The 16,156-nt window shown below is 37.1% G+C and overlaps 1 protein-coding gene across 7 annotated transcripts in view; it reads right to left on the bottom strand.

Annotated features, from left to right (window-relative positions):
• The window catches only part of Mkl2 (MKL1/myocardin like 2), a 235,419-nt gene that overhangs the window by 56,168 nt on the left and 163,095 nt on the right, over nt 1-16,156 (bottom strand). For all 7 annotated transcript variants that reach the window (XM_023704379.1, XM_023704374.1, XM_023704378.1 and 4 more), the window contains 2 exons: nt 2,400-2,465; nt 365-420 (listed from right to left, as the gene is read on the bottom strand). In XM_023704379.1, the coding sequence (XP_023560147.1) occupies nt 365-420; nt 2,400-2,465 (122 nt within the window). The remainder of the gene's footprint in view (nt 1-364; nt 421-2,399; nt 2,466-16,156) is intronic.

Below are 16,156 nucleotides of genomic sequence, written 5' to 3' on the forward strand. Positions count from 1 at the left end.
TTATTTATTTATTTAGGGCCACTTAGGTTGCCTTCAGGGCAGGTTTGGTTTGACTTGAGGATGAGGGGATCGAAACACAGCATCCTAAGCCTGACTGCTTTGTTTCAGCAGGCACTTAAACACCTGAGCTAATGGGCAGGCCCCCAAAAGAACCAAATTTAAATGTCATGTATTTTCTACAAACCTTTAAGATGAAACTGTGCCATATACATGTCCTTTATGTACACTGTGTGCCTTGAAGAGACACTGCATCACTTCTTTTAATGCATTTATAATTAAGACTGCTACTTGTACACAGGTACTTTGGAATAAAGCAGAAAAGCTGAGCATTTTTGGAATAAAGCAGAAAAGCAGAAATTCTTACTCTGGCTCGTTCCAAGCTTTTTATCTGTTCATGGAATGCTGCTGGGCTCTTCAAAGCTGTGAAGAGAAAACAGTTTACACAGTATAAATAAAAGAGTTTATATTTCAGCCCAGTATATTGTGTTGATAATCCTCTTAGCGCACGTCTGTAGTTCCATTTATTTTTTTTTTTTCAGATGTGCAGAATTTGAAACTTCAAATGTTACAGCAGACTTAAATTTATGTATTTCACAACTAAAGTAGACATTTTAAATAGGAATTGAATATATAATGCAAGCAAACACTGATCAGATGATTTTTCACCACTACTAGAACAAATTTCCATTGCTCAGGAAAATGTCTGATGCCTTGATATGTTTTTGGTATTAATGGCCATATATGACACTGGAAAAAAGTCTAAATATCCTCAAAAGGAATCTATACTTGAACACTAGGACATATAGCACTCCAGGTCTAAGAGATCTGAGGTACCATTTATTCAGAACCTACAATGCCAGGACAAGGCACAGTTTATTGCTGTTGATCTTCATAACAACCTTGCAGAATAGATGAAAGGCTCAAAGACAGTGAGTGAATTTTTTGAGGTCACAGAATTAGATAGTGGTCAAAGTGGAGTTTAAGTTGAAGAGTTTGTATTTGAGAGGTTTATATTCTTTCTAGGATACAATGTAATTAAGTCTCAAGACACAGTGACTCTAAAACTGCCAGTGTATTAAATATTCTGGGATCTCTCCAAGAGGGTACTTACCAAAACATGACCTACTACAACACTTCTATTACATAACATGAAAAAAAATCTGTTTTGTATATATCCACCACTGCCTGACAACAACCTGCATGTATATCCATGGTCAGGTGAGTGGATGGCATATATTGTAGGACTAAGATTCCTTGGGCTTATCAGACTTGACCATTCAGCCTGTCAAAATTTTCAGCACCTGATACTTGAAGTACTACAGAGAACCTCAGGATCCCAACCCAGAAAGGTTTGTGTAGAGACCAGCTCTCAAAAACAGTGGTGTATTAACTATCAAAAACTTGATCCTGTTTGATTGATTGGGTCACAGAGATCAATGTGGTGAAGAAATGTGGCAGATTATCCAGTAGTACTTCAAGTAGTAGCATATCAAGTTATCTACTGCAATATTAGTTTTAAAATATTTAGGTAGCCAATTAATAGCAGTCCAGAAAAAGTTGTACTGGGATAAAAAGAAAAACCTACTGCAGAGAAAAATAATTTCTTACTATAAACCATTAAATGATTTATAGGCTAATTTCTAATGATTTACAAGACTGGGAAGTATACATTCATTTTATAATTTCTAATAGGTTAACTCTTGGAAAAAATTTTTAGATAAAACTCAGATAAATAATCCTGTAGTCACATAAAACAACCATTCTCCTATAAAATATAAAAATCTTCCACAGCTAGTGATTAAAGGTAAAGAAACAGCTCAGACAAATATTCCAAAATTAACGAACTCTAAAATCTCTCGAAAGGAATGAATTCTAGAGATACTTAGGCAATGCCTGTACTTGGACCAAAAAGACTTTATTGATTATAAATAGAATGGTTACCAGTCTTACAACTGAGATACATTTACTTACATAAATGACAGCATAGCACCAAAGATAAATTAATATAAATTAAGTCAATTTAAGTAGGACATAGTTGTGAATTTTACTATGTTACTTTTACAAGTCTAATCTCAATTCTAATACTCCGGTTTCTCTTCAGATCGTATAAATCTTTCGCCTTTTATAATCTCAGCTTCACAAATGGAGTGGCTGCTTCAATTAACTAAAAACTAAAACAAACACTAAAGTTTGGATAAGAATTTTTAGTGTCTTAATGATGTTCTTTATACCACATATTCTATATGATTCTCTTAGGCTGACACTGTTGATGCCAGACACCCCCAATAATTCAGCTGGTGACTGGTGACTGGAGGGAAGGTAAGTGGGGTACATAGTCTCTTTGGACATTCCCATCTTGCTACAGCACCCCAGGCATGACAGTGATGTGGCAGTCTTACGTGGCATGATGCCCTGGTCCACTAGTTGTTCTCTTGTCCTCCTTTGTTGCAGCCTTAGCTGGAGCACTGTGGAAAGAAAAATAATCACCACAGGAATTACATATAGAATTATTACATCACCCAGTAATTTTTGTTCCTAGATAGAATTCCAAGAGAAACAAACTGAAAAAATATGTACACATAAAAGCTTGTCCTTCCATGTCCATAAGCAGCATGGTTCAAAATAGCCAAATCTCCATCAAAAATCAAAACGTGATTTTTGTACCAGTTCTGGAGGGGATACTGTTAAGCCTTATTAAGCATTATTTCATAACCAAATAAGAATATTACCTGGTACTATCCAATTTCAAAAAGAAAGTAATTTTGTGATTCTGTCTGTTGGGTGAACTCTAAAGTTTACTCACTGCAGTATTTTTTTTTTTTTTCTTCTTCTTTGTTTCTTTTTTCTTTTGTATGGGAGACTGAACTCAGGACCTTGGGCTTGCCAGGCAGGCGCTTATTCCACTGAGCTATATCCCTGGACCCACCCAGTGTAGTATTCTGTTTAGTTAACAATCTTAATTTGCTGACTAAAGCTAACTACTTTCTATTTAAATGTATTCACATGGTACTCAGAAAATAAATAGAAATAAAGAAGTTTCACTCAGAGAAAGAGCGATGTAAGCTTCTTTAATGTTCTTTAGAGTTAAAAAAAAATGTTCTTTAGAGTTTTTTTTTTTTTTTTTAATGGCTAACAGCAAAAATTTACTTTAAGGAAAGACTGGCTTGTTTGGAGGCATTTATCCTATCATGAATCCTTTCTATCCTTGCTCAATACTGGGAAATAAATCCAGGGCCTTTGCTTTGAACTCTATGCCCCACCCATTTTATTTATTAACTTTTTTTGAGACAGTCTAAGTTAGGTTGCCCAAGGTGGGCTTGAACTTGGAATCTTTCTGCCTCAGCCTCTCAGTGTTTGTATTACAGATCTGTACTACCATACCTGGCTTCCATCAGGAATATGTTTTAAGTGACTTTAATGAGGCCTACCTTCATAAAAATCAGATCTATAAATATTACTAATGATCCAAAGGAAAATTTCCAAATTAAGAATTTAATTTTACCAATTTATGTACAAACATACATGTCTTATTCTAAAAGTTCAAAAAAAATCAACTGACAACTTATCATTTTAATAAAACAAAGTAAATTATTAGAACTGGTAGGTAACAATACATTATGTAATGAAACATGGGCATTAAGCTTGCCAAATCTAATCCAAACTTCTTTTCTAGAATTCTTAAGCATATTCATTTTATAATATCTATATTTTTTATATGGAAAATAAGCCTACTTTTAAAATGAAGAATGCATGAGGTGATGTTAAAAATATTTTTCCTGGTTAGCCTTACATTAAATTTTAAGTTTCCATTTTCATTTTTGTTTCACACCACGGATGGAAACCAAGTTAGGATCATTAAGGGTTGGTTTAAGGGCTGCTGACACACAAAAAGAACAAACCAACAGACAAACAAAAATTCCCCAAAACCTATGTGTTTTTTTAATTGTGGAGAGAAAACAGTGAAATTCCTAAGGAGAAGGGGATGGTGGAACCAGGCCTGGCTCAAAGTACAGTCCATGTGGTCAGTGTCTTCTGCTTGGAGTAGATCCCGAAGGTGCAAGGACCATGGCTCTGACAGCTTTGCTGGGCTTGGTCTTGTGCTCATTGCGGAGCAGAGCTCAATCCGATACATGCTTCAAAAAGGGCCTAAACTGTAAAATGACTTTTTCAAATATTTTCTTATTCTTACTAGATGTTAATGTTATACTTTACTGAATACAGAAATGTGATTTTTTGGGGTTTTGCTTGTTTGGGGACCACAGGACCACAAAGCCTCACTGAGATCTCATTTAGAACTGAAGCCAACTGATGTAAGATTTTATTAATAAAGCAAAAGACAAGTTGAACAAGTTTAAATAGAACTTACATGTTTCTAACTTTAAAATGTTTTGTGAGGTTTTCAGTTAGCTGTATGCTAACAAAGATCTCCTAGATCCAGGTTATGGAGGATAGTGTATGCCAAGGGCAAAAATAATAATTGTGGATGTGACAGCACCCAAACACCTGCCTTCTTTAACATCCTTCTATGAATACTAAAATTTATCCTCGGTGGCACTTAGAATGGTCATACATAAGAGTCAGGATCCCAAGGAAAGGAACTTGAGAAGAGGTGTTGGAGTGATTCCTCAGCTCAGAAGTGGGCACTTTGGAGCATGCAGTCCCTGTCGAGGATCCAGCTACGGTAGCTTTTTTTTTTTTTTTTTTTTGTAAGGGGGATCCTCAAAGGTGTCAAAAAGAAAGGATAACAAACACATGAAGTCACTATTTTTGTTTTGAAACAAACAAAAATAAACTCTCTAACACTTTGTATACCTATAAGACAAATGTACCAAGCACAGTACATTTTTTGGGTAGCTGGCATATCTGAATGATGTACACATGTGCAAACCAACACAGATGACAACAGCTTGATAATGCTAGAAGTACTGGTCATTTTGGGAGCCTTCCTGTACCAGAAGAGCAGTTCTCTTGCTGTGTCACTGATGAATAGAAACCACACTCTTACTGGTGTGAGAAGCTGTCTATTATCGTAAGAACATATTTTGCTCTGACTTCTTTTTAGTCCCAACACTTCTGATACCACATGTATGTGTGTTTTGCCTATATCAATCCATTTTCTGACTCTGACACCAAGTACATGTGGTTAGGGTCAGACTCACAAGACTGCCCCCATTTCAAACAACACTAGTCTAGGCCACTCATGCTACAATTTTTGGGATTCCCTTAACACCCTTCTCAGGTTCTAGAATTGCAATTCAGCGACAACCAAATGGAAGAGATGCATAGGACAAGGTAGGGGAAAGAAGCATAAAACTCATAGGACCTCCCTAGTCATACCATCCTTTTTCTCATCCTGTCTCTTCCCTGAAGACCTCTAAAGGCCTCCAATTACCTGGCATTACTTAGCATATCAAAAATTCTCTTGTCATCCTGGAGATTCCAAGAATCTTAGAAGTTTTTATGTCAAGAAGTAAGATAAGAGACTGGGTGTGGTGGTGCATGCCTGCAATCCCACTGCTTGGAGGCTGAAAACAGGAGGATCACTACCTGTGTAATGAGACCCTGCAGACCCTGTACTAAACACATTTAAAAAAAAAAAAAGTAAGATAAAATATAACAAAAGATGCTCATATCACCTCGGTTACTCAGGAAATCTTAAGGTTTTAGGAGCTCCATGCCAGTAAGCAGAAACAAAGCCAATACACATTTGCTCTTAGATCACAATGTTACAGGCACTAGTCACCGACTGTTAAAATACAAATGCAACCATTTGCATTTCTACCCAATTTTTTTATGTTGTCAAACAAGCCTAGTTATGTCATCTTACTTGTTTCTTCCCAATTAATGCTCTCAAAATTACCCATACAACTTTCCAAGAAGCAAGAACTTCACACTGCAAATATTACTTAAAAAACAGTTGTAAGCAGCAGCTCCCCCCCCCCACCGAGGCACATTGATTTGCTTAGCCATACCTATATGGTATGCTGTAATATGGTATTGATGGAATGCAAACCCGTGGGAAAGAGCAGTAGCACCCGCGAGGGGAAAATCAGGTTTTAAACAAAGACTCTGAGAGGAATGTGAGTGGAGGAAAGCAGACTTGCAAGTATCTGGTCATGTAGCTGGGTCTGTTGGTAACCCACCCTTTCCTTTTTCATCTACACTAACAACATAAACAATAATAAACACATGATATTGATTATGAGTACAATGTCTTAACAAGAAACTCAGGTACACTCAGAATGTATGTATTTCAATAACAGCATCTGCCAAGCATGTGAGGCCCTGGTTCAATCCTGAGCATAAGAGAAGGGAAAAAAAGGGAGGAGGGAAACTGGGACAGGGAGGGAGGGAGACAGACAGACAGACAGACAGACAGGCTGAGGAGAAGCGAACATGGTATCACAGACCAGAAAATATACTGCCACTTGTGATAAATTTTAAAACACAATTATAAGCCAGGCATGGTAATGCATGCTCATAATCTCAAGTATTCAAGAGGATGAAGCCAACCTGAGCAACAGAGCAAGGACCCATTTTAAAACAAAACAACCAGGTGTGGTGGTGTACACCTGTACTCCCATTACTTTGGAGGCTGTTCCACAAAGATTGTCAGGAGCTTGAGGCCAGCCTGGCTTACATAATGAGTCAAAGGCCAGCCTTAACTCCACAGCAAGACCCTGTCTCAAAAAGGCAGACCAAACACAATTATTGTTCACATCAAATACAATCTGCCACTAAAAACTTGACAAGGCTATTCTGAGAACAACTATCAGTTTAAAATGTGCCAGTAAAAAAGTTTAAGCTTATAATTTTAGAAAGTATAAATTTTCTTTTCTCATTCTACAAAAAACGTAGTTGTAATAAATGACAACAGATGGCTGCACCTCATAGGCAGAACATCCAAGGCCAGGAAGAGCAAACTTGAATGATGAAGATAGCCTAAGTGTCTTTCAACATTGCAAGATGGAATTTGTAGAGAATTTGTTGGTACTTGTCTAGTATAGTAGAAAAGGACCCTGAAAATAGAGACCCCAACTCTTCTAGTGATCAGAGACATTCATAGTTGTGGGCTCAAGTTATCAAGCAGACCTCCTCCCTCCTTCTCTCCCTCCTTTTGCAGCCCCCATATTCAGCCTAGGGTGCTTCCATCCCTATGGAGGGAGAGAAGACTCAGAATACTTAATGTTACTAACACAGCTATAGTTCTTAACAGCACTGACTATGCTGTTATACTGGCTGATCTCTGGAAAAGTTGACACACAATGTATGTGCTGACAAGATTTCATTTCTGCAGCTGAAGACTAGATACTGGTCCAACTCACTATCCTACGGTGCTGGTGGCACAGCTGCCTAAGAAGCCAGTCTCCCTTGGCAATGGCCTCATGTACGAAAACTGAACCTGAGGACCTTTTCCCCCTGTGCATTGCTGAGTAGATAACTGTGCTACTGGGCTTCCTGGGCTAATGACATCATAGCCTTTAAGCTCCGAGCAAGTCAGCTGACATTTAGTATCTTCTGTAGCCATTTTGGAAATTATAATAGTTGTGTGACATCACAGAGACATAACTATTTCATTATTGAATATTTCCCAAGGTGATGTTTTATTATTTCTTAGGGCTAACAGTCATGGTTTCCTATTACATGTCAACAAGGAGAAAAATGTTCACCATTTTGAAAATTTTACATAATGCTTATTCTTTATTACAACAGATAAAAACAGTATGTCAGAAGTGTGTTGAACGTATTCTATTCTTATACAAGCCAAATTTGATATTAATCATTTCAAAAAAGTTGCTCATCTGATGATAAATTGGAAATGGGATTCTTAATAGCACAAAGAGTTTACTTTTCCCTGCTCCTTAAATAGTTTAAAGTGACAACATCTTAAGATTAGTTTCCAGTGTGAAGCATCTAAAATACAGTAATTTCTATGATTAATTCTTGAAACCCAACTGAAAAATTTTAGCTGCTTTTTGAATCAAGATGATGCACATTTTTCTCTTTTGTTTCAAATAGTACAGTACTTGAATGTTCCCTTAATATAAGGCAGAATTTTTTCGCTCTACAAGAACAGACACATGATACAGCAAGCAGTTCAGCAGAAAGTTTATCAGAAAGTTCTGATAAAACAAAGCAAAGCTTTGGCCCAGGGAGTTTTGTAGGGAACATCTAAGGATTATGTATTACAAAGACAAGGCAGAAATGACATTTTCTGGGAAACAGAATGGCAGACAGCCATGGTCTTAGAAACACTCTATGAATAGCTAGAGTTCAACAATGGAGTAGGAGGAGTGTGGGGATGAGGTGGAGAGATAAACAGCTCTGTGCAAGAGAAAGGATCCAAATGCACATTATTTAATTACAAATGGATAGGACAAATTGCAGAATCAAATCACAGAGATTTGGGAAGATTTGAACTGTAGACTCTCAAAGCCCCACAATCTGTTTTTGTTTTGTTTTTTTTTTTTTTGGGCGGGGGGAAGCCAAAAACCTCAGAAGTTAGGTAAAGGTTGGGTGCACCAGAAGCAAACATATGGGTGGATAACAACAGAATAATCTAGAACGACTTTGTATGAACTCTGAAGTGACTAGAAGGTTCTGGTTTCAGTTTCATTAAAGAGAATAAAAAAAGTGTGGCAAAATTTTATCATGTATTGTTTAAATAGGATTAAGTGAGGGGCCTGATTCAATAAAAACAAGACTATTTAGAAGGGCCACCATCCTCATATAATCTTATGAGTTTGGGTACAGGATGGATACATTAGCCTCTGTTTAATCCTTGTTTTCATGTTTTATCAGGCAGCTATTCAGTGGTCAGACTAACAATTGTGTTTTATTATTTATGGATACACCACATCTTGAAAAAAAATTAGGTTGAAAGGAAAAAGGACCGAAGAAGTACTTTTACTTTTCTCAGAAAGTATTTTCTTGGGGCTGGGGAGATAGCTCAGTAGATATCAGTAGATAATAAGCGTTTGCCTGGCAAGCACAAGGGCCTGAGTTCAATTCTCAGTTCCACACACACAAAAAAAGGTATTATTTTGTTTTTATTTTTTAACTAGCACATGTTTGCAGTACATAATGATTATAGTTCTCACTGGAAGGTAGCACATGTACATAACACATTTTAATTCTTTTTCTCATCCTCTTTCCTTCCCTCCCCCCATTTCTTGGTATTCTTTCCTTTTGCAGAAGATCTCTTTTTCCTATTATCAATTTTTAGTTTGCTGTTTATTTATATTAGCTTTCTCATATAAGAGAAACCATGTAATACTTAAGCTGTGCCTAATTCACTTCATTTAACAGTATGGTCTTAGGTGCACACATTTTTCTACAAATGACTCAAATTTATCCAAGAGTTATAATAAATATTTAGAATGGTGGTAGCTGTTATTATTGCTACTGTTCTATTACTTTAGGCACTTAGTGAAGATAACCACCCCTCAAATATAAAACCATGATGATTAAAAAAAAATGTACAGATTCAGGATACTGTAATTTTTTGCTATGAATAACTCATTTGTACTCAAAAGGGAAAAAGTTATACTCTGAAGAGCTTCCTTCTGAGCCTGTATACTAAAACAGATCACTATCTGTACTGTTAATTTATCAATTTAAGAAGCCATGTTTTATTCAAAAAGTTATTTGTTAAAATAAAGTATACATACACATAAAAGAAGAGATGGAGGGCCGGGGAAATAGCTCAGTAAAATAAGCGCTTGCCTGGCAAGCGAAAGGGCCTGAGTTCAATCCCCGGTTCCGCAAAAACAAACAAACAAACAAACAAACAAACAAAAAAAAAAAGAATAGATGGAGAGAAAGTGGGAAGAAAGATAAGCAAAAAGAATTAAGATATGTTACACACATGTCCCAAGTCCCCATGATGTAATCATTATACACTACAAACAAGTACTACTAAGAATTATTATTATTATTTTGCAGTACCAGGGATTGTGCTTGCCAGGCAAACACTTATTCTACTAAGTTATCTCCTTGGCCCAAGAATAAAAACAAAACAAAACAAAACAAAACAAAACAAAACCAAACCAAACCAAACCAAACCAGAAAGCCAACAATTAAAAGCCCATCTATGGGTCAAACATAAGATGCCACAAAGACAGTCAGAAGACAGAGGGCAGAGGAGCCAGCAGAGTGTCCATAAAAGTGTTTGTTGAAAACAACTTGACCAATTGGGTTAAATGTTGCTGCTTCAAATACCCAGAGGAGCTGCTTTTGTGAATGATGGGTTAATTTAGACTAAAAAAGGAAGGGCCAGGGAGATAGCTCAGTAGAATAAGTGCTTGCCTGGCAAGCACAAGGACCTGAGTTTAATCCCTGGTTCTGAAAAAAAAAAAAAAAAAAAAAAGACTAAGAAAGGATATGGAGTAAAGGACAGACAGGTATGTGAGTGCAGTTAATGAAAGCATGCAAGAAAGTGAAGGTCAAAAATGTCTAATTTCAGGTGGAAGATTCTTCAGCAAGTTCATATCTAAGGAAGAGCAAGAGAGGGAAAGAATGAGTATGAATAAAAGAGAAAAGAGGACAGTAAGACAGCAGATTCCTGTAGTGCTGTGGGGAGGGGATTCAGCAACCCAAAGATGCCTTTTATTAAGAAATGCTGTATTCTCACGGGAAGGCCCTGAGGACTGTTCATTGTTGTAGGAGTCTCATGGATTTCATCTGAGATGTCCAGGGAGTTCCCTAATGATGGGTTTTATTTTCTCAGAGAAAGAAAGAAAGGTCATCTGCTGAAAGTAAGGTAGGGGAAGACAGGCCAGTAAAGAAGATGTGAGGTAATCAGCGGAGACTATGAAAAGCAGGGAAACATTATAATTTATTATGGAAATGACCCAACTGAAAAGGCAATACTTGAGGCTTGAAGGGATGTCAGTCAGGAAATTAGCAAGTCATTCATTGGGGCTCATTTTTTATCAGAAAAAAGACCTTAAGATATAAAATTAGAATGTTTAGCAGGTCCCTCTAGCACTTATTATATAAAATGTTAGTTAAGGACAATTATAGTCCAGCAACTCCATTCATAGGCGAAGTGCAGAGAACTGATAACAGGTACTCAAACAAATACATGCACACACAAGTTCAAAGCCACACTATCCACAAGAGCCAACTGATGGACACAGTTCAAATGTCATCCAAAGATGAATTAAAAAATTGTGGTCTAGGCATACAATAGAGTATTATTCAGACATACAAAGGAGTTAGGTGTTGCTATGTACTAAATGTGGATGAACTTGGAAAACACTAAGTAAAAGCCAGACACAAAAGGTCACATATTATATGATTCCACTTATGCAAAACACTGAGAATATGCAAATCCAGAGATAAGGAGTACAGACTGGTGGCTGCCAGGGACTTGAGGGAAGGGCACATGGGAACAACTGCTTAATAGCTGTGGAGTTTTCTTTTGGGGAGTGACAAAATGTTTTGCCACAGAAGGAAGCTGGGAATTTTGTGATTACAAAATACCCCTTCCCCTTGTCTTTTTGAGACAGGATCTTGCTATGCAGTTCAGGCTGGCCCTCAATTTTGCTGGTCTCAGGCTAGTCTCAAATTTGCAGCAATCTTCCTGCCTCAGCCTACCAAGTGCTGGGATTACAGATGTACACCACCATGCCTGCCTTTGTCTTTTAATGGTCTGACAACTATAGTAACAGCTATGTATTTCCCATCACACTGAATTCTAGGTGGGTTTTATTTTCCTAGGAATAGATCTCTTCCTTACACATCTAGCATCTTTCATAATGTTTACCGTATACAGATGTTTAAAAACATGCTTTACTTCATTTCATATGGTGTAGTTAATAATTGACTTACAGTTTTTTTTTTTTTTAAAGAAAACAGAGTAGAATGCCACATACAAGAATAAATCACCAAAATGATTTTCTGAGGAAGATATTATTGTGGGACCAACCAATACTGTTTCATTGTGTGAATTTGGGGTCTGAGGTTATTTTTGAATTGGTGTTGGTGGTAGGAATAGAAGACATAAGACTAAATTGGAGAGGCGATGGGCCATCAGGTAAAGAAGACCATGAAAAAGTGGGAGGTACTAATTTTTTTCATTTCTCCTTATAATTTATATGAAATCTATGCTACATTAAAGAAGAACCAAAGAACTTAAGTATTCTTGCAGGTACTGAAAAGTAGCAACCAGAGATCACATAGTTTTGGTTATTTTTTTAATGATCTAATTTTCCCATTATAAAGTAAGTTCCTTCATGTAATTTTAAAAAAAGGAATGCGAAGACACTAAATATAAGAGCTTTGCTATCTGCACCGATTAAGCAAACTTCCATTATCATTTTCTATCTAGAACAAAAGCAGACTTACACAATGTGCACATAAATCTAAGGGTGTAAACAGTATGTGCATCAGGAATTTTTACATTATGATTAAAATATATCTTCTGATTTACGAAGTAACATCAAGCTAACTAAAAATAAACTGTGCCAACTGCTGTTTGAAAAAAAAAATACTTGTTAGACTAAGTAGGAACTACTGCCTTTCATTTCATTTCAGTGCAAGACCATTTACTACATCCTTATTAAGGTTCTAGGCAGGGAGACTGGAATTCTAAACCACTGTATCTTGCTGTAAAGAGGTCTCACAATTCAGAACGCATCATTTGCCCTCCATTAGAAATTAAAAGAGCAAAACTGAAATAAAAACTCAAATGCCAGTAAAACTATCATTAATCTAAGTTATCACAATGTAGGTTTCCTGTATTAATCTAAAGTATTAGGCCATAAAGAGAATGTTTTTAACACTTGGCCTTGGAAATTTACAGGAACTCTGTAACTCTCTGGTTGGCTGCTGTTTCAGTTGCCATGGAAACAGATTGCTAAAAATGGGCCATGTTTCTTTAAACTGATCACACAAACTCCTTTTCGCTTTTCAAAGTTGAAATGAATATGAAGTATCCTTCATATGGTATGACAGGGGCTGGGGGGATAGCTCAGTAGAATAAGTGCTTGCCTGGCAAGCACAAGGGCCTAAGTTCAATCCCCGGTTGTGCAAAAAAAAAAAAAAAAAAAAAAAGAACACACGGTATGACAATATGATATTAAACCACAGGCCTGGTATAGAATAGTGGAGGTGATGTTAGCCTATGGCACATGTACAGAAAGACATTATACATTCATGAATTTAAAAACTTGGTTAAAAAAATAGTGGAGATAAAGTACATTGTGGAATCACTGTAACTACAACAGGAATTACAGTACTATAAACATAAAATCACCCACTAAATTGCACAGTCACAGCAATCTTCAAAGACTAAAACAAAATTTGACTTTCTTTTTTTTTTTGAGGAACTGGGGATTGAACTCAGGCCCTTGTGCTTGCCAGGCCAGCACTTATTCTATTGAGCTATCTCCCTGGCCCCACTGACTCATTTTTTTCAAACTTTTTTTTTTTTTTTTTTAACTTGAAGGACCATGAGGATCTTTGTCAAAACTTCTAGGTTTCCTATCTATATGGTTCCAAAAGAAGATATTGTTTATTTTTCTTAGTTTAGGGGGAAATAAAAACTTTACATTCAACCACTGTCTATTACAGTGTAGAGCTCTAGGAAGAAGTGCCAAGTTAAAACTTTTTTCCTAATTCCTGTGTAATGTACTGTCTGAAAGATTCTGTAATTTCTTTTTGTTTTTTTTTTTGGGGGAAGGGTCTACATAGTGTTCAGAATCTCACTATTAGATCAGACTCCGTGATTCGCCTGTTTACAGCCTCCCAAGAGCTAGGATTACAGGTATGCACCACCACACCCAGTCTCAATTGCCATCTCAGTGTGCTGGGGGGGGGGGGGGGGGCGGCAGGGCCAGCACGGCAGGCCTGAGGATCGCAGGCACTTCAATCTGCTGAGCTATTTGGCCAGCCCAAGATTCTGCAACTTCTTAATGTAAATTCTGAAGGTGAGTGCTACATAAGCAATGAAACAAAGAAATATTGTTACTCCATTTTTGCCCCAGAATAAGTACAAGATGTTTTACTAACATCATCTGACCCAAGTTTCATATCTTGGGTTTTTTTATATTTTGTGGGTTTAGAAGTGGTGTACACACACACACACACACACACACACACTCCATGCACCAACAACAAAGACAACAGAAAACTGTTACTATATGTATTACCCTAGTATCCCAGCAATTATATGTGATATCCAGATGATGTTGGATCAAGCAGCCATGAACAGCCTGGAGCCTCACCACATAATTCCTTAACACACACAATGGATGCTGTCAGGTATTGCAATGGCATGTTCTACAAAAGCAGTTCATGTAGAAAGATTATGATGCTTGATGCTATCAGTGTTGAGACTCCAAGACAAGAAAATCTACTGGCTTTACTCTGTCAATTAAAATAAACAACTTGATGCCTGATACAGCATCATCCAGATCATTATTTATAATTGCTGTGATAGTCTAGCTGATGAACACACAAGCCAGAACTCACAGATTCTATAGTTCTCTCTATGAGACATACAATCTTACTAGCAAACAGAGACTAGATAGATAGTTCAACCTCTTTAGTAGCAGCCCTCAACTGGGCAACTGCTAACTGCCATGGTGTTTACCTGCTTCAGCAGCCTAGAAAATGATCTAACTTTGCCCCAAACTGGAAAGAAGGCCAAAGCCTCCAAGGATTTAGGAGACCTTACTATGTTTGAGGCATACCAATACTTATTTTTAGAAGGAAATGAAGTATCTATCTAACACCACACAATTAGGAAAAAACACAACCAGAATTAGAAAAATTAAGCAGTTTCTATTGTTGAATTTTTTAAAAAACAAAATTTAGTACATAAACAAATATTTCCCAATATTCTATTAGGTCTTGACCACAGTATAAAATAACTTCAGCAATGCTTTTTTAATCACACTGATCCTATTTTATAAGAAAGATGTATATTATAATTCCAATAGAAAAAGTTATATACGTCAATAAGAATTCACTGGAACTACAGACTAAACTGTGTCCTTCTGAAATTCCTAAGTCTTACCTATGACTGTATTTGGAAATGGGTCCTCTGGGGGGTAAAGTCAAAGGAGGTCACCTGGGCAGTATCCTCATCCCATACAATTGTCCATATGAAAAGAGACACCAGAGAGCTTTCTCTCCCTGTGCCCTCCCTCTCTGCATTCCACTGAGAAAATGCCAAGGAAGCATACACAGCAAAGCTACATGTCAGCTACTTTACCTTAAACTGAACCTCATTGGGTTTTCTAACCTCTGCACAATGGAAAAAGTAATCTGTTTTTTAAGCCATGCACAGTGGTATTTTGTTACAGCAGCCAGAAGCGACTAAGATGACAACTGAAAAGACAAAAAAATTCCAGGTGTATTCTCTCCATCATTCAGAAGATGGCTTATCAAAGTCCTGGTAAAGCTACCATTAGGAAATATTTGAAAACCTAATGTTCCAAGTTTACCTAGATTTTTCTAAAAGCTTTTGATGAAAGACTTGTATCATGATTGTATTTCACATTGTACAGTGAGACTGACATGAAAAAATGCAGTCAGTGCCTCCCTAATGACTGTAAACAGACTTCAACAAGGGTAGGTGATAATTTTGATGTACCTCTCTTCCTTCAGTGATACAATCAAGATAATTGTATTCTTGATGGTCTACCCAGAAGACAGCACACTTCTCTGAAAAAATAAATTTGATGAGGTCAAAGTACAGGTATTCGGTCATAAGCTCCAAACATAGATTAAAAAACAAAACAAGATTTTTTTTGTTTTGTTTTGTTTTGTTTTTTGGCTGGCTCAGGCTGCCTTAAGGATGGGTCTGCTAAGACAGGTGGAGGTGGGTATCAAACCTTGGTATCCTGCACCTGACTGCGTTTGCATAAAGCAGGTACTTAAAGAACTGAGCTAGCAGGCAGGTCCCCTAAAAAACAAAACAAAACATATCAGCTCTCCCCTCAGGCTCTGCAGTGTAGAAGGGAAATAAATATTTAATAGAATGATCATGATGGATGCATAGGAAGAGTGAAGGATCTAAATGTGTATGTGGGCAAGGGGAAAGGTGGTACAGATAGGCCTCTGTGAGGAGCTGTGCCTGGAGTGGGATGCAAGGCTTAGTTGTAGGGTAGGGTGATGGTGGAACAGTCTGTCAAAGAAGGCCTGG

The sequence above is a fragment of the Octodon degus genome, unplaced genomic scaffold, assembly GCF_000260255.1.
Source record: "Octodon degus isolate 3935 unplaced genomic scaffold, OctDeg1.0 scaffold00195, whole genome shotgun sequence".
NCBI lineage: Eukaryota > Metazoa > Chordata > Mammalia > Rodentia > Octodontidae > Octodon > Octodon degus.